At 31.6% G+C, this 14676-nt stretch overlaps 1 protein-coding gene across 2 annotated transcripts; it reads right to left on the minus strand.

Moving 5' to 3' along the window:
* Window positions 1–3567: 3567 nt before the first annotated feature.
* LOC21396351 (protein TIFY 9) lies at window positions 3568–6170 on the minus strand. 2 transcript variants are annotated; one of them, XM_024167944.1, is made up of 5 exons: window positions 5906–6170; window positions 5526–5797; window positions 5285–5378; window positions 5102–5159; window positions 3568–4010 (listed from the first exon to the last, which is right to left on the minus strand). In XM_024167944.1, exons 1-5 carry the CDS (start codon window positions 5985–5987, stop codon window positions 3974–3976), a joined length of 543 nt encoding a protein of 180 aa, XP_024023712.1. In that variant the 5' UTR covers window positions 5988–6170; the 3' UTR covers window positions 3568–3973. The 2 variants fall into 2 exon arrangements, with proteins under 2 accessions (XP_024023712.1, XP_010100055.1); XM_010101753.2 differs by lacking the exon at window positions 3568–4010 and having other exon boundaries at window positions 5098–5159.
* Window positions 6171–14676: the final 8506 nt, after the last annotated feature.

Consider the following 14676-nt stretch of genomic DNA (forward strand, 5'->3'; position numbering starts at 1 on the left):
ACCATCGGTAGACTCAATTAGAATTTCTATGCTTAACGGAAATTATTAGAAATTCATATTGTGTATGTGTCTCTGTTCCACATAATCTTATTATGCGAAATACACTCATTCAATATCTCGCCATATTAACAATGCGGATAACACCGTTCCATTCTAAATGGGAATGACATGTATTAGTAATGTTCTAATTAAAGATTCCAAACTTTAATTAGATTTATTACGAATATCACTTTTTGATTATTATCCTTAAACATTATCCTCTCGTATACAACACTTATATACCATGTTTAAGGTTACATAAATAATCACGAAATTTTTATTTGATATTCATAAAATATTCATAAATATATGCACATAAAATGATGAATAAACTCTTTTATTAATTAAATAATAAATATCCTATTACATCTCATGCTTCTAGGATACTATTCTCAACAAATTGAGATTGGATTGTTTTAGGAATAAGAATTGATCCTAAAGTGTTGTCTTGTATCAGTGATAGCTGAGGATTCAGACTGAGTGGCTGGAGGAAACAGAAGCTGAGATAGTGCACCGCTAGCCACATGTTTGGTAAATTCGAGGTAGGATTTCTACCCCTTTTCCTTGTGAGCCTGTTTTCAAAAAGGATTTTGGCCTTGGAAATGTTTTAAAGAAAGGAGTTGGTTGCGAAAGAAAAACTCTTTAAAAACCATGGCTTGTTTAGCTCGTGAAATCCATGGCTTGTCCTGTCCATGGAATCCATAGCTTGTGTAGTCATGGAACATCATGGCTTGTCTAGTCGTGGGGCCCGCAGCTTGAGTAGTTCGTGGGGTCATATTAACGATTTCATAATGTTAAATGAATGGTTTCTTAAGATAAGAGATCTTGTGAACCGGTAAGAATATATTGCTATAAGCCTAAAAAGGATGCGGATAGTGCATCCTCGGGGGCAGAACCTGAAACTCGGTCCGGGTAGGCGAGGCACTTGGTAGGTGAGTAATTTGTACTAATTACTTGCTGATGCCTGTAATACGGTTATTTTCAGTTATATTTCCTTTGAGAAAAAGGATGTGAGGTTCCGGCTGCCTGTCGGAACTGAATGTCTTATTTTATTTACTTATTCATTTATTTATTCGTTGCTCATTTATTATTCATTTAATTATACAGTCATTTCAAACTAAATCATACTGGGCCTTTCGCTCACATTTTATGTTTTAAATGTATTAAACCCCTCCCAGGAGATTTTAAGAGCGGTGCACAGTAGCTGGATATAGGGCTGTTCATAAACCCGAACAACCCGCAAACCCAACCCGCCCCGCCCCAACCCAAGCCGAAAAAAGCAACCCGCAGCATTATTTTTAAATTTGCGGCTCATTATACCTCTGGCCCGAAGTGTTTGGGGCGGATTGCGGGTTGGGCCCCTAACAACCCGCAATCCCCAACCCAACCCGCACAACATACCCCCAAGCTTCCGGCCCAAGCCGAACTGCCCAAGTTCTCCCCTAGGCTCGCTAACATTAGGGTTCACAATCTCATTCTCGGTCTCCCTCCCCATGAACCCCCTCTTATTGCCTCTTCCTTTTCAGTTTTCCCTCTTCTTCCCCTCCCGTGAACCCCCTCATAACTCTCTCCTCATTGCTCAGTCCTCTCGGCCGCCGTCTTGCCCACTTTCTCCGGTGCTCTCTCGCCGGACTAATAAGGATGGTTACTATTTCTATTTAATGATGAAGTTTGAATATTATATTGAACTTTAAGTCTTTGATTTTTTGAATGTTGAAACCGACCACCCAACCCACCCCGCACCGCCCCAACCCAACCCGAACATCGTTGGGTTGTGAAAGTTTTCTAACATCGTTGGGGCCAAATATGTGCAACCCGCACCCTTTGGGGCGGGGAAAAAAAAGTCCTACCCCACACCAACCCAACCCATGAACAGCCCTAGCTGGATATTTGCTACGGAGTAGCTGAGTTGTGCTACTGTTGGGACAAGAAGAGGACTGTGTTCACCCTCTGACATAAATGTGAGAAATCGAGAATTATGTAAACTCATGTAATATTTAGATTTACTAGACTGTGGTTGATGTCTGTTATAATTGATTATTTACATGTTTATATATGTACAATGTCATATATCCTGTGGGTGGAGCCCTATGTATTGTCAGAAACTCAGGATTTAAAAATTTATATTATATTTTAATAGAATTAAGTGTGACTCATTTAAAAATCTGCTTTATTAACTCCCATGAATAAGTAAATCACCATGACCGTTATATTCCCCTATGAATAAGTAAATCAGGGCATAAATGCAAAGCCACGGTACCTTTATATTAGTCATAAATTTTTGTTAATTTCACTACACTTTTCAACTCCCTCATGGATACGTAATCAGGACGTGAATGCAAAACCATGGCATCTAATCTTATTAATTTTTAACATTATTGTTATTTTACTACGTTTTTCAGTACTAATACTTTTCGACTTTTGAATCGGCATTTTAAAATATTTTTTTAATAATAACAAGAAACGAATCTGATTCCCTGAGAAAAGGAATTGGCATAATTTGTGCAGCAGCTGGAGGGTGACTCTCTTTTTGTAGTTCATCTTTTTAGCTCAATTTTAAATTATTAGTGCGTTTAATTAGTGAAATCATATTATAATTTAAATTATAATTTATAATTTATTATTTCATAAAAAATATTTATAAATTAAAAATAATTTTAAAATTATAAATTAAACGTTTGTTTGACGCTAGCTAGCACAAAGGAAGTTTCGCTGTTGAATACGTTTACAAAATTACAAATAAAAGTCAATGCCGTCTTGATGGCCTTAATATATCCTTGTCTTTATTTATTGCAGGAAGATAAGACAACCTCTTTAAGAAAAGAATCTTCAACCCACGTTTTATAATTACGATCCAACAATCTCTTTTAATTTAAAAGACAAAGAAATTGTTGATCAACCACGTTTCATAATTTGTAATCAAACGTGTACTACTGTCTACTATAGGAGTCAGCCTACCCAAGAGGACCGCAGGCTGCCTACCTTCTAGATCTCTGCACTGCGCACCTAAACCACCATCGACATATATATCTAATCTCCCACGTTTTTTTTTCACAAAATTAGATAATAATAAACGAACAAATAAATAAATAAGAGTAGTTCCGCGGTGGCAGAGAATTTTGCCTGCCAAATTTATCTTTGAAATGTACCTTTTGTTTTTCTATTCTTCTTTTTATTTTTAAATTGATTCTGTATTTCACGTTTATTAATTTGGTCTAACATCGCATAGAATAATCAATCAACGAAAAAAAAATATATTTTTTGTGTTTAGTAGCAAACTACAGAGGAATTAGGTATTATGACCTATTCTACTATGTTTGTAACCTAATTCTAGAAATTTTTTCCCTACTTAAAGGTTCACGTTTTCCTTTCTCTTGGATAAGTAACAAATGAACAAATTACGTGCTTAAATTCAATACATAAATAAAAATAATCAAAGAAGATTTCAAATATTGCATAAATTGACAAAAAGGCAAGCTTCCACGAAATTCAATGGATAATTAATATATTGCACATGGGCAAGGTTCAGAACTTAAAAGTCAAATATAGATATAACATTAGTAAATAATAGCGTTAGGAATAAAATAATGGCCTAAAGACCACTTCATAGGAAGGAGACAATAAATATTGATCCCTTAAAAAAAAAAAAAAATACTAGAACGTGAAACTGAACCACCACAGACGTCCCTACAGAGCCATTTTTTTGCTGTGTATATATGTAGCTAATTCATAAGGAAAAAGGAGGAAAAAAGCAACAAATTGCTTCAGCTCCTTTAAAAAAGGAAACGAGAGTATATTGTAACCTGTATTAAATAATAAATAATTTCCTTTAAAATAAGACGATTAATTATTAATAATATTATGGTCTTCGTTATCTTCTCTTCTTTGACATTTGTAAAGTTACTTCTCCAAGAGTCATCCTCTGAAAACGCGTCTAGGTGTGGCAAGCATAAGGGGACACAAATGTAATCCTGTGAATAAAAACACATGATTTATATCAAAAACGCGTAGTTGTTGATTTGATTTCAAACAGATAACACTTTTTTCTTTTTCTTTTTTTTTTTCCTTTTTCTGCAGGAAAATTCTGATTCCAAACAGCTTGTAATAATGCATTTCACTATTTTGCCGATATTCTTGAAACAAACAAACGTAAAAGTACTAGATCGAGATCTTATAACATCAAGTAGTACAATATTGAAATATCTTATTGTACAAAGGAAAGTAATTACTTTTGCCATCATTTTCCTACCAAGTTTTGCTTTAAGTTTAACCCTCATCATATCTCTCTGTTTTTCATGAAATTAGCAATATATATACGTTATACAGTGATTTAAAAAATAAAAATAAAAAATTTGAAAGATGTTATATTTCCAAGTTAAAGAAAAAAAAAATGAAAATGAAAGGTTTCACATGTTTCCCAACGAGACTATTAACTGTTAAAGAATCTGCCTATCTCGCTGGTCTCTTATTAATAGACTAGTTTCCATCACGCAATGTATTCATAACATAATTCACGTTTCCGTTTGATAGTGAAATTCCTTAAAATCAATAAAAACAAGTTATCAAAAAAAGGAATATGAAAGTAAATTTTAAAATTTCATTAATTTTATCGATTTAAATTTTATTATAATAAAAAAAATTTTAAAAATAATTACATTTAATTTTTTTATTAAAATAAAAAATTTTACATAAAATGATATTTTAACTCAAATTACAAAATAAAGAGACGTTTGGTTCATGAATTAAAATCATATAATTATAATAATTTTTTATTTACATATATTTTTATAAAAAAAATATTATAATAAATTATGAAGCATAATTTAAATCTTTCAACCACATCCTCGACATGACATGATCACTCATATTGGAGTTAAATTTTGATAAGACAAGGACACTGGGAACCCCTCTTCTCATAATCACACACATTAATGACAAAAGTACTAAAACAGAAAAATGTCGGTCGACTATGATTTAAGTTAAGAAAATATACATAACAAACATTTCTTTTTTTTTTTTTTTTTTAAAGTTGATTAGAAGTAATTTTTACGTGTGGGGTTACCTCTCTTTGCGCTTCTCCAAGAATCTCTGCAGTGACTTCCTACGTGCAATTGGCAGATCTGTGAAAAACCAATTCCATAATTCCCGTTATTAGAGAAATTAGTAATGTTTTAATATATATGAAAAATTAACACTATATACTCCTAATTGATTAAAAACTAATATTCGGAGAGAAAGTACTGACCACCGTCGAGATTATCAAGTAGCTGGGTGTCCGCCGTTGCCGATTCAACAGCCTTGGAGCTTCCTTCTATAGCAAGCTTCAGAATGCTCTCCGCCTATTCATACAAAATCAACAATATAATTTTTTAACATATACATAAAATGATTAAAAAAACAAACAAACAAAGGAAAACACAAAGAAAAAAGAGAGAGAGAGAGAGAGAGAGAAGCAATTTAATTAATTTAGAAATTAATAAACAGACCTTGGCGCGAGGAACATCAAAAACAGAGACGGTGCCGTTGTAGAAGATGGTGAGAGGAGCTGTAGTGCTTTCTCGATGAAGAATATTATTATTATTATTATTATCGTTTCGAACATACACAGGTAAAGCGGGAGACACAATTTGGTCGCCGTTTGGACTGGACGGCACAGACAACGATAACTCCGAATTAGATGATTTCTGGTTCGCCGACCCCGAGGCGATCACTGATTTCAGAAGCTCCGGGTTGATCTTCGAAATGGCGCTCTGAATCTCTGCAAATTAGTGTATAAAAAAAAAATTACATACAAATTAACAAAAATTTTATTATTAATTAATTTATAGAAAAAAAAAAAGACAGAATTCTGGATACGGAAACGAACCACGGAAACTTCTTTGGCGGTGAAGAAACTTCTTCCCCTTCTCCAACCCAAAGAAATCGAGCTCAACGGTTGCCCTTGACATGTTTAGCAGTTTTGTTTAGTTTTTCTTTTGTTTTTGGTTTAACTTTGTTGAAATGCGGAGGCGGGAGGTGATAAAGCTGGAAATGCAAGAAGTGCAGTGAATGAAAGGCACGGGATTCATATGATGTTGGATTAATGATGATATCAATTCATGTATATGTATTGGAGACACCCACGAGAAAAATCTATATGTATATATATATATATGAGTTAAGAGAGAGAAAAATAAATAAAGTTGTACTATTAAAAGAAAAAGAGAAAGAAGAGGGGTTGTTTGTATGGGAAGAGTGTGGGGTCTACTGCTTCTTTAATTAACACACGACTTCCACGAGGTTGTCTGTGTTGTCATCAATTGAAGGAACACCTCCCAAGCCTTCTTTTCAACTAATACACTTCTTTTTTTTTTTTTAAATAAAAAAGAAAAACATTTTTCTTTTTTTAAAAAAAAAGGTTGAATATTAATGCTATTTTTTTTGGCTAAAAAGAATATTAATGCTAGTTATTGTAATGTTGTTGGTTTCTGTCAACTTTCCCTGCCTAGTCTTCTTACTGACTTGACTGACTCATGTGCTTTTGATTTATTCTTGTTAGAATAGTCTTTTCTTTTGAAGCTTGGCTTTCTAACCTGACGGTTTTGCCCCCTCCATATTCTTTTCTTGAGAGAGAATTTATTATAACTACGATTTTTATTGAACATAGAACTTTTTTTATTGAATTATAACTACGATATAATATTACACAAGCAACATAAAAAATAGAGAATCTCTATTATATCAATTTCCATCAATAATTTTTTTTATTTTTTGGAAGCTTTTTATTAATGCTTAATATCTTTACTGGTAATCCATAGCTTTTTGATATTAAATTATATCAAAACCATATTATAAAACAAAAATTAATATATAAAACTGTCAAAATCTAAATTTGACGTTCAAAACAGGAGTAGTTGTGTAGTTTTTTTTTTTTTTTTTTCTTATTCATCCTACTATCCTTAAAAAAACAATAAATATTTTATCTCAAGTTCTACTTACGCGTGATTTGTTGTACTCGTGGTCTTGCTTTTCTAGATGCTCATAAAATAGACGACAATTCGTCAATTTCAAAGCTTTTACTTGCTTCTTCTTCTTCTTTTTATCCCCCCCTTGTTTTTTGAACATCTACTCCTTTTGCGATGTTCTTTACGTCCTTCTTTTGCCTATTACTTTCTAATTATTTGCGTGTTGCCAACGTATGAAATTAATCCTCCTGCTTTCTTTTATGTGCTTCCCTCGAAAGATTAGAGGAACTTTCATTATATCAAACACATCACTTAAAAAAAAACAAAAAACAAAAAACAAAAAAAAATCTCAATAAGAGATATATGCGTGCTTTGTTTTGTGTGCTTGGTTAGCAAGAGTTAGGTGAGGCCCACCCAATGTTGTATTTGTATAATAAATAATGTAAATTGCAAGATACAAGTTTGAGTCATGAATGTGTTTGATGCACAAACTTGACTACTACTCTTGTAAATGCATGAATTAAACGAGATGAATTAGGCCAACTGACAGACTTGACCATGTATGTAAGGCACATAAGTTACCCAAGGTTGAGGTAGGATGAGGATTGGTCCAATATTAGGTAAGTCTATTGAACAACAGTACATTGTCCTAAACTGCTGTGGGATATATATATATATATATTTCTTGGATGAATATACTTTTGTTATTACTATCATTATTATAAGTATAAGAGGAAAAGAGACAAATATATAAAGAGTGCATTGGTATATATTTTTATCATTTATTCTTTATTAATATTCTTTTTAGTCAAATAACTAATATATAGTCAAAAAGGTATTAATCAATAGTAAGAAGTAAAAATCTAGAATAATACACTTTAAAGATAAATTCAACAATTTTATCAAAATTTAATAATAATATGATATGGGGCACTTGCAATATTGTCATTTGTCAATATATGATTTACCATTGAGCATGTGGGTCTTCTAGGCTACTATTGTTCTTGCCTATGCCTCGGAAGGTGTCCTTCAGCTGCCTTTTGTAGTCAAACCTTTACCCAATCGCCACATTAGTCATTTAGTAGCATAAATAAATTATAATATTACAAAAGACAAAACGTAGAGCAACACCATCCTTCATCGTTAACTTCAATCAGATTTATATAAATCTAATGATTAAATCATGATTATATATCCATAAGAAAAATATTGTTATGCTATCATTCACAAGTATATATCCTACGTGATACATGATTATATGTGATCCACGTTACACATTCAGTATTTTTATTTTTATTTTTTTAGGGGAGTTGCACATTCAGTATTGATCTTGTCATTAACTAGTGTTATTCCAAAAGCTATAAAACGTAGGAGAATGATGCATAGCATTATTGCAAGTTGCAACTAGCACCATGGTATTATCTATTTTTTCTGTTTTCTTTTCTTATTCGCTGTATTTGCGTATGCATTATAAAAGTGAATAAATAAAAAATTAAGGCACTTCAGCTTTTCAGTATCTCTAGCATAATATTCATGTGAAATTATAGGAATACACAAGTAGCTTTACAGAAATGAAAAAAAAAATACAAAGTAAAATAAAGGCACTTAAGTATTTATGCATAATTCAATACACTGTATATGAACAGAATCATGTTATGATGGTTTCAAAAGCACATATAAAAAATTTAATATGATGCACCGCAAACGATTTTCTTATGCGTACGGAAGTGTAGGTAAGATTTTGAAACGGTGGAATATTGTTAGGAAAAATAGAGATTATTGCCATTTTTAATATGGTATTGACCCATTCCAATGATCGAAAATAAAGCAAAGTGCCAATATCGACACATTTTTTTTTTTTCTTTTTCCATAAATGAAATTCTCCGAAAAGAGATTTTGTGGGGTGAAAGAAATATGTTTGCGCAAAAAAATAAATGCTCTGCTGTCGTGCATTAGCGGCGTGTAACGCGGACGCAAACGAAGAAATTAAGAAGCACGTGACTGAAATTAGCCTAGGACACTTATAAAATTTAAAAACAAAAGGTTAAAATAAAAATAAAAAAATTGGCTAGGAATTTAGGATACATTGTGCCCACGTTTTCATTTATGTTTCCCTATCTTTTTATTTTGGTAATTTATATATATCCAATTTCATGGCTTCTTTTAGAAAAAATTTCATTTTAGTACCATTTGTTATATCAAAATTTGAGTTTGGTATCTTCTGTTTTTAAAAATTTCATGTCAGTACATCAATTTTTTTAAAAATCTTTTTTTAATACATCGGAGTCATTTTTTTAGACACGAAAAGATAAAATTACACTTATTGTAAAAATTAATATTTTGACCAAAAATTTTGAAGAAAAAAAAAAGATTTCAAAAATTGTTATACCTATAGAGCATAATCCTTTTTTAAAAATTCATCTCTTCAAAATCTTTTTTTTTCTTTCAAAATTATAGTCAACAGATGAATTTTTAAAATAAAGAGAATTTTATCTTTTTGTCTTTCAAAAAATGACTCTAAAATACTAAAAAAAGATTTTTTTAAAAGGTCAAGATATTAATATAAAATTTTTAAAAATAAAAAATACTAAACTCAAATTTTAATATAAAAGAGAGTACCAAATTAAAATTTTCCCTTCTTTTATTAGGCTCAAGGTAAAAGTTGTTGTCCACTACTCAACCGTCTAACAAATTACCTCCCAATTCCCACGAAACCAAACCCATTATTTCTTTATTATTAAAATAACTGGACCAAGTCAGACAAGCAGAACAACCGCTTGATTGTAAAATTCGTCTTAACCGCACCCCACATAAGATCCGTTGTGAGTTTGCTTAGCCAAAAAAGAAGAAGGAAAAAGATGTGGTGTGATTATTTTTTTGGTATCATTATGGTGGAGTAGATTTTTTTTTTAACCTAGTGGGAAAACCGTTGAGAACTGTTACTTTTTATCGTCAAATTAATTTTTTGGCAGTTAAATTAATTAGATCAATCCTTTATTAATGGTTGTGAATGAATGATTTTTCTTAATTTTTTCAACTTTAGTTCCGTATAAACAAGTCAGAAAGATTGAGAAATAGAACTATCTGATTTGATTCGTTATTAATAGTCATGAGATGATCATCTTAGGGTGATCCTTTTGTCGATAGATATTTATATCGGTAGAGCAAAATAATATTTTTTACCATAAAACATTATCTTTTTCTTTTGATTTTGTAATTTGTTTTGGCAATGAATATATATAATCTCGTTCCCAAAAAAGAAAAGTATATAACTGCGTTTGTCTTGCTAATTAAGATTTTACAAAATTCTAATTGCATCCATTTTAAAACGGATTTTAGTTGATTGAAGTAAATAACATATTTATGATAAATATATATTTAAGTTAGATACTATTTTCAATAATATTTATTTCGTCTTACGTTTTTTTGCGTAATCTAAAATTTTAAAGTTAAAGGTTCATGCCCCATTAATTTCACTAATTTGAGTTTAAAATTTGAGTTTTGTTACAGTAAAAAACTCTAAGAGACAGTCACATTTTTTTTTACTACAGTAAAAAGTTTTTACATAAAATCACATCTCAACTCAAATTAAAAATTCGAATCAGTGAAATAAATAAACTCTTAATTTGCATAGCAAACATCACATTACACGGTATAACATTGGTATAGTTATGCATTTAATTTTTTCAATCGTAATTTAAAAACTCCTCCAACACACTTGTGGTTTGACGAAATTTTCTTAATAAATACTCGCCAAAACAGTTCTTCACTCTAACCATATAAAATGCAACTTCTCCCAACGTCTCTACTTTTTATAATCATTCAACGTTATCTACTAATATGGATTTCTTCCAAAAGATAAAAGGAAAAAAATAACTATAAGTTAAGGAAAACCAAGAGCTTGTAAAGTTTCCTTTGGTGATGTACTATACTTGATTTCCAAATATTATTTAGTTTTCGTGAAATTGTAGTTGTCGATTAATAATTTTATTTGGCGCCTAATAATGTGATTTGTCCAAATAATATTTTAAAAAATGAAAAAAAAGAAGGAAAAATTGAGAACAAAAATAGAATAGAGAGTTAGAGCGTGTGGGCCCACCGTGAAGTTGGGTGGAAATTTCACCTAATAGTCAAGTGTTGGAAGTGGGCCCAAATCGCACCGCTCACGCAACATAGTACTATTGTTAGTGCAAACATTTGTTACTCAATGACTGCGACTTCTCGAGCTGGGTCGCGGATTTTTTTGCAGCCTCTTAATCGTCTCAAATCTCAATTTTAACGTGTTACATGATATTAAAGGCATTGGAAAATTTCCAATCAATCAAAAAGTTGGAATTCTTCCATTTCGGCCTTCTAAGTAGATTTTGTTAATCTTTAGATCCCTCCCTTTTTCTTTCTTTATTATCGTATAAACTTGACCATTATTGTTAATCACCATAGCAAATTAATATAATTACATTTTTCTCAATGCTGTGGACACGTTTTTCATTCTCACACAAAATATATGTGGACCCTTTAATTAGATATGATCGCGCTCGCGTGTGTTGAATCATGATAAACATATATTGAAGATTGTAAAACATGCATTTCGTGGCTCTGTTATGATATACAAATCAATATACAGGCTAGATCCATATTTTCCTTATTGGTTGTATGGTATACTATTGGCCTTTTCTCTGAAATTGTTTGATGTACATGTATTCCCACCATTGTATTTGTTGGGTTGTCTCCTTACAGGTTACCAAGAGAGATGGTAGAAAAAGAGAACACCAATTACAGTTTGATAAATGGACAAGTGTTATTGGGCCTTGGCAATGAGCCAGAGCTACCATCGAAACATTCCCTATGATTGCAAGCACCATCAGTACATCACTTGCTGATGTCGCTACCACTAATTATTTTAAAAAACCTTATGGGCTGTCTATGTTCTACTTGTAGCTTTATCGAGTGAATCTATCATACCCATTTTTTGAAAACCACATTTTGAATACGGGTTGTCTATATCATATCACGATATAAAAACATTCGATAATTGATAATAACCGGCCTGCAACGGCCAATATCTTACTGTCATTGTTGGTCTGAATTGGAGAAGGCGACTTTAGAATTAGATGAATATTCAACTGTAAAAGCATCTATATGATTTCTTAACTTTTCAATGGTGCAAGTGAGGGTAATTCTATTTAGGAGTTAGGATTGGTATGCATTAAGATAAGATTATCAACCTGTGGATATATGTTTGAGAGTGAATTAGAGAAATACTACGTCTAGAGAATGGAAGTTTATGGCCTCTTTTGTTTCGTTAGTTCGAATCAGAACTCAAATTTTTATTATAATATTTTTTCTCACAAAAATTTAAATTTAACTTTTTGTGTTACAACATTTTCTCTTACATAAATTTATTTTTTAACTCAAATTGAAAATTCAAATCAACAAAACGAACTAGGCCTAAATATATTGCTTTTCAAGAAAATTTATGCTTAATTTTCATATAAAAGCGGTTCAAAAGTATTCAAACTAATTTACAAGATCTTTGACAGTAAACGTTGGGCCTGATAAGAGATCGAGCCCAAAGCTAGTAGTACTACTGCGGATCCAAAACCAGGAAAACATGTGGAGGTTCATAAATCATACAAGCAGAACACCAATGACGGAGAGCGTGTTTGTTTTCGTTTTTAAAAACGTTTTTCACATTTTCCGATGAGTAAAAATGAAAATGCTTCACAGATTGTGTTTGGTGATCCATTTTCCCAAAATCAAAACTGAAAACACCATTTTCATTTTCTTCTTTTTTCTCATGTTTCTGAAAATGATTTTTTCCGTTTTCAGTTTTTTTGTTTTCATTTTCCACTCTTCTGCGACTGTGCCCCCCACTCTTCTTTGACTGCCCCCAACATTTTATACCGTATATAATGTTATATTAATATATTTAATATTGTTATTTATTTAATATATTATTATTTTAAATATTATTACATGTTTTTAAAAATTAAACCACTAAACACAATTTTAATTTTTTTAAAACTGAAAATAATCTCGGAATAAAACTACTAAACATATTTTCAAAAATAATTCCAAAATGAAAATGAAAACGTTTTCGTTTTCATTTTCATACAAAAAACAAAATTATTTTGGAACGAATTTCAAACACACTCAAAAAGTCCCTTCTTAGCTGGCATCTATGCAGACCTAATCCTATCTCTAGAAATGAAAGCACAGACACATCACACACTAAAACTAGTCATCTTAGAGAGAAATTAATGGCCCGTTTAGTTCGCTGATTTGAGTTAAGATGTGACTTTTTGTGATAGATTTTACTGTAGTAAAACTCAAATCGATGAAATGAACGAGACTTAAAATGTCAATTCACCACATGACCAGAAATATAGATGGCGAGTGACCGCATCTCTGTTGCTCCAAATGAGCCAAGCCAAAATGCAATTAACAAATTGACCTTCACAGAGTCATCTACTATTATAAGTTCCATAATTTTCATTTGACAGAGTTATTATAAGTTGGTTATATTCTTTCCTTTTTGTTTTCTAGTATACGCCCTCTGAAAAGTCTACTCGGAAACTTTTTTTTTTTCTCCCTGAATGCTCTTGAAGCTAATTGTGAAGGATTGCCATTGTATCAAATATCAACAAGGATTAATTTGCACAAAAACGACTAATGTAAGTTAGTAACTTAATCAACAACGACAAGTCTCTGATACTCCTCGCCGGATATGGCCGCTTCCATTATACTCTCCGGATCAATTTCTTCATTGTTATCCAAAAACACAATCTCCGGCACAGCTTTTCCGTATCCTTTCTCCGAAAACTTCCTCATTAATTATAACATCAAGTCTGTCTCCCAATTATTCGCGGAAGCCTTGTCGAACTCCATGTCGCTGAACACGAACACTCTCTTTATCATCTGCTCCTTCTTCAAGTTCCCCCTCACAGCCACTTGCAGAATCAGATCAAACACTTTCTGAAAATCTGTGTTGTTCCCCCACTCCATGTTCCTAACGAACTCGATTTTCGATTTCAGATCATTGCTTTTGATGACATGGGGCTGAGTGAAGATCCATGGAAAGGAAAGATCATCACTTTTAGTGAGAATCCTCTGCTCCATGTTATCAAAGATTCAGCGAAGTGATCGGTGATTTTCTCGTACAAAAATTGGAAATTCGAATCATTCCCGTATCGCTCGACAACCTTCTTGGCCATGGCGATTTTCTTCTCCTCTCTTAAAGCTCTGGCTTTCTATGCCGTGTTACTCCGGTTAGAATTTTTTCTATACCGAATTAATACCTTTTTTTATGTAGGATGATCTATCTCTTAAACGCTCGACAGTTTAAATTAAAGATAAAGTTTTTTTCGATTGAATTTTTTAATTTGCTCGTTGTTAATGTACTGACGTGTTTTCTCAATTTTAAATTTTAAGTGTGCATTTATCTTTTTAATAGGTTAATATTATATCAAAATAATTATTTATTAATATTTTAATGAAATGTAATTTTTCTTTTAAAAAAAATATATGTACATGTATAATATTATATCAAAATATATGTACAAATTTTTAATCTGAATATGTACAATGTGCAAATTTAATTAATGAAAACTTAATCTAATAATAAAAACACGGTGTTCCACCAATAAATTTTTTTTAAAATGGTTTTACCGTAGTGACTTCTTAAAATAAAAGG

This window comes from Morus notabilis, unplaced genomic scaffold, assembly GCF_000414095.1.
Source record: "Morus notabilis unplaced genomic scaffold, ASM41409v2 Scaffold324, whole genome shotgun sequence".
Classification (NCBI taxonomy): domain Eukaryota; kingdom Viridiplantae; phylum Streptophyta; class Magnoliopsida; order Rosales; family Moraceae; genus Morus; species Morus notabilis.

Coding starts and splice junctions, on each gene's coding strand:
- LOC21396351 (XM_024167944.1), bottom strand. CDS start 5,987: ATGTCAAGGGCAACCGTTGAGCTCGATTTCTTTGGGTTGGAGAAGGGG. Junction 5,379..5,525: donor TTGATGTTCCTCGCGCCAAG/GTCTGTTTATTA, acceptor TTGTATGAATAG/GCGGAGAGCATTCTGAAGCT. Junction 4,011..5,101: donor TTGGAGAAGCGCAAAGAGAG/GTAACCCCACAC, acceptor TTTTATTCACAG/GATTACATTTGTGTCCCCTT.